Source organism: Ctenocephalides felis, unplaced genomic scaffold (genome assembly GCF_003426905.1).
Source record: "Ctenocephalides felis isolate EL2017-DRISC unplaced genomic scaffold, ASM342690v1 CF-g0.4_SCAFFOLD_01886, whole genome shotgun sequence".
In the NCBI taxonomy this organism is placed as follows: domain Eukaryota; kingdom Metazoa; phylum Arthropoda; class Insecta; order Siphonaptera; family Pulicidae; genus Ctenocephalides; species Ctenocephalides felis.
Window position 1 is genome coordinate 81,658,675 of NW_020538040.1, and position 1,864 is coordinate 81,660,538.

At 28.5% G+C, this 1,864-nt stretch overlaps 1 protein-coding gene across 1 annotated transcript; it reads left to right on the forward strand.

Annotated features, from left to right (window-relative positions):
- Positions 1 to 976: 976 nt before the first annotated feature.
- LOC113375437 (interferon-inducible double-stranded RNA-dependent protein kinase activator A homolog) lies at positions 977 to 1,468 on the forward strand. The gene has a single exon (XM_026615375.1). It carries the CDS (start codon positions 977 to 979, stop codon positions 1,466 to 1,468), a length of 492 nt encoding a protein of 163 aa, XP_026471160.1.
- The last annotated feature ends 396 nt before the right edge of the window (positions 1,469 to 1,864 follow it).

The window sequence follows — 1,864 nt, forward strand, 5'->3', positions numbered from 1 at the left end:
GGGAAGTTGAAAAAAAAATGAAATCGATGTAAAACAAAATTTTTTCATATGATTTTTTTGTTATAACATTGTTGTTTTTTTTAATGACCAAGATAACTTTTTTCAATATAAACAATTGTTAAAAAATATGATAAAATTTTATTCTATTTTTAATTATAACTCTTGATATACTACAATGAATCTGTATTTTTACTAATTCTATTTTAGGTTATATCCTGCCTATTAAATTATAGTAATATGATTATAATAAATTATAGTAATTAGATTATGGATTTCAGAGATAGTTGACTTGCCATTACTAGTTGTTTCATTATCAAACATAAGAGGCATTTATAGCTAAAACTTGATCGAAATCTTGGTTTGTCAATTAAAACGTGAAAATATTATGAATAGATTTTTAATTCTAAATTATAAAAAAAAATATATTGTACTTATAATTTCTAAAACGAGCATTAAAAAATTACATGATCAAATATCAATTAACAACAAGTTTATTTCGTAATTTAGCATCAGTAAGTTAGCAACAGTAAATTATATATTAAAGAATCTGTCAATCTGTATCAATACTTACTTAATACAGCATTGAAAGTACATTATTGAACCAATAGTTGCCAATTTTATCCACACAATAACAAATGATGAACCGACATTTTAATCTAAATAAAAAAAAATCAAAAAAACTTTAAAATTGATTTGATTTGGATTGTTGAATTTGTAATCCATAAATTAACGATTACATACTTATTTTAAAGTAGTGTTCTCTGATGAGAATATATGTACATCCCATCTTTTATATCTATGGTGCAAAAAATAGGACAATCTTGATATTGCCCATCGCATAAGCCTATGGAATATAACAATTGATGATCAATCAAGATAAGTAATTTTGAAGGTGAATTTTTATTAGAATAATAGTGAAAACTTTTGTGCAATGGCTGAAATATCGTCAATCACCTATCTCTTCAACCTTTGTGCGATGGACAAAGCGCCACCGCCAATATTTACTTTTACACATGACGGAACGGGACTAATGTATCCCACGTATAGATCACGGGTGAGCGTTACATTACAATATGTCAATGTAACAGTGGTCGGAAGAGGAATAACCAAAAAGGCGGCTAAACACGATGCAGCGAGATTGGCACTTGAGAAGCTATCAGATATGAAGGTGCTTCAGTCAGTTTTGGAAGCTAAAAAAAGAGAGCAGCAAACGTCCTCTAAAACCAATTATGCAGCTGTGAGACAATTACAACATTTTTGTCGAAAGGAGATCATACTGCAACCCAAGTTCAATTTAGTCGCCGAAATGGGCCCACTTTACGCAAAAGAATACGCCATTGAGTGTTCAGTGGGAGAGGAGTTCAAGGAGACTGCAACGGCGTCTACGAAGAGAGTAGCCAAACGTTTGGCCGCCCACAAGATGTTAGAGACACTAAGGGAAATAGAAAGATCTATAGAAAGATCGTAGTATGTACTTAATCTAAACTAAACTCCCATTGTTTTTCAATAAATTTAATTTTTTCATGTTATAATTTTAACAAGTTTTGATTCACTTTTAATAAATAAATATATATATATATATATATATATATATATATATATATAGATAGAGAGAGAGAGAGAGTTACTAAAAATTTTAATTTTTAATATTTTGTGTTACAAGTGCGTTTTTGTGTATCATTAAATAACTAAAAATCTGAAGTAAAAACTTAGTCGCTTTTTCTTTCATTTAATTAATGTTTGCATATAATCCGTAATCATGTTTGTATATCAATCTGTTGTTGGTGTGTTATGTGTAAACGAACAGCCAACTTAGCATATCCTCGAAACTGTGATGAAATTATATATATATATATATATATAT

What these genes read in the sequence shown, in the direction of transcription:
- LOC113375437 (XM_026615375.1), top strand. Translation starts at nt 977, where the DNA reads ATGGACAAAGCGCCACCGCCAATATTTACTTTTACACATGACGGAACG.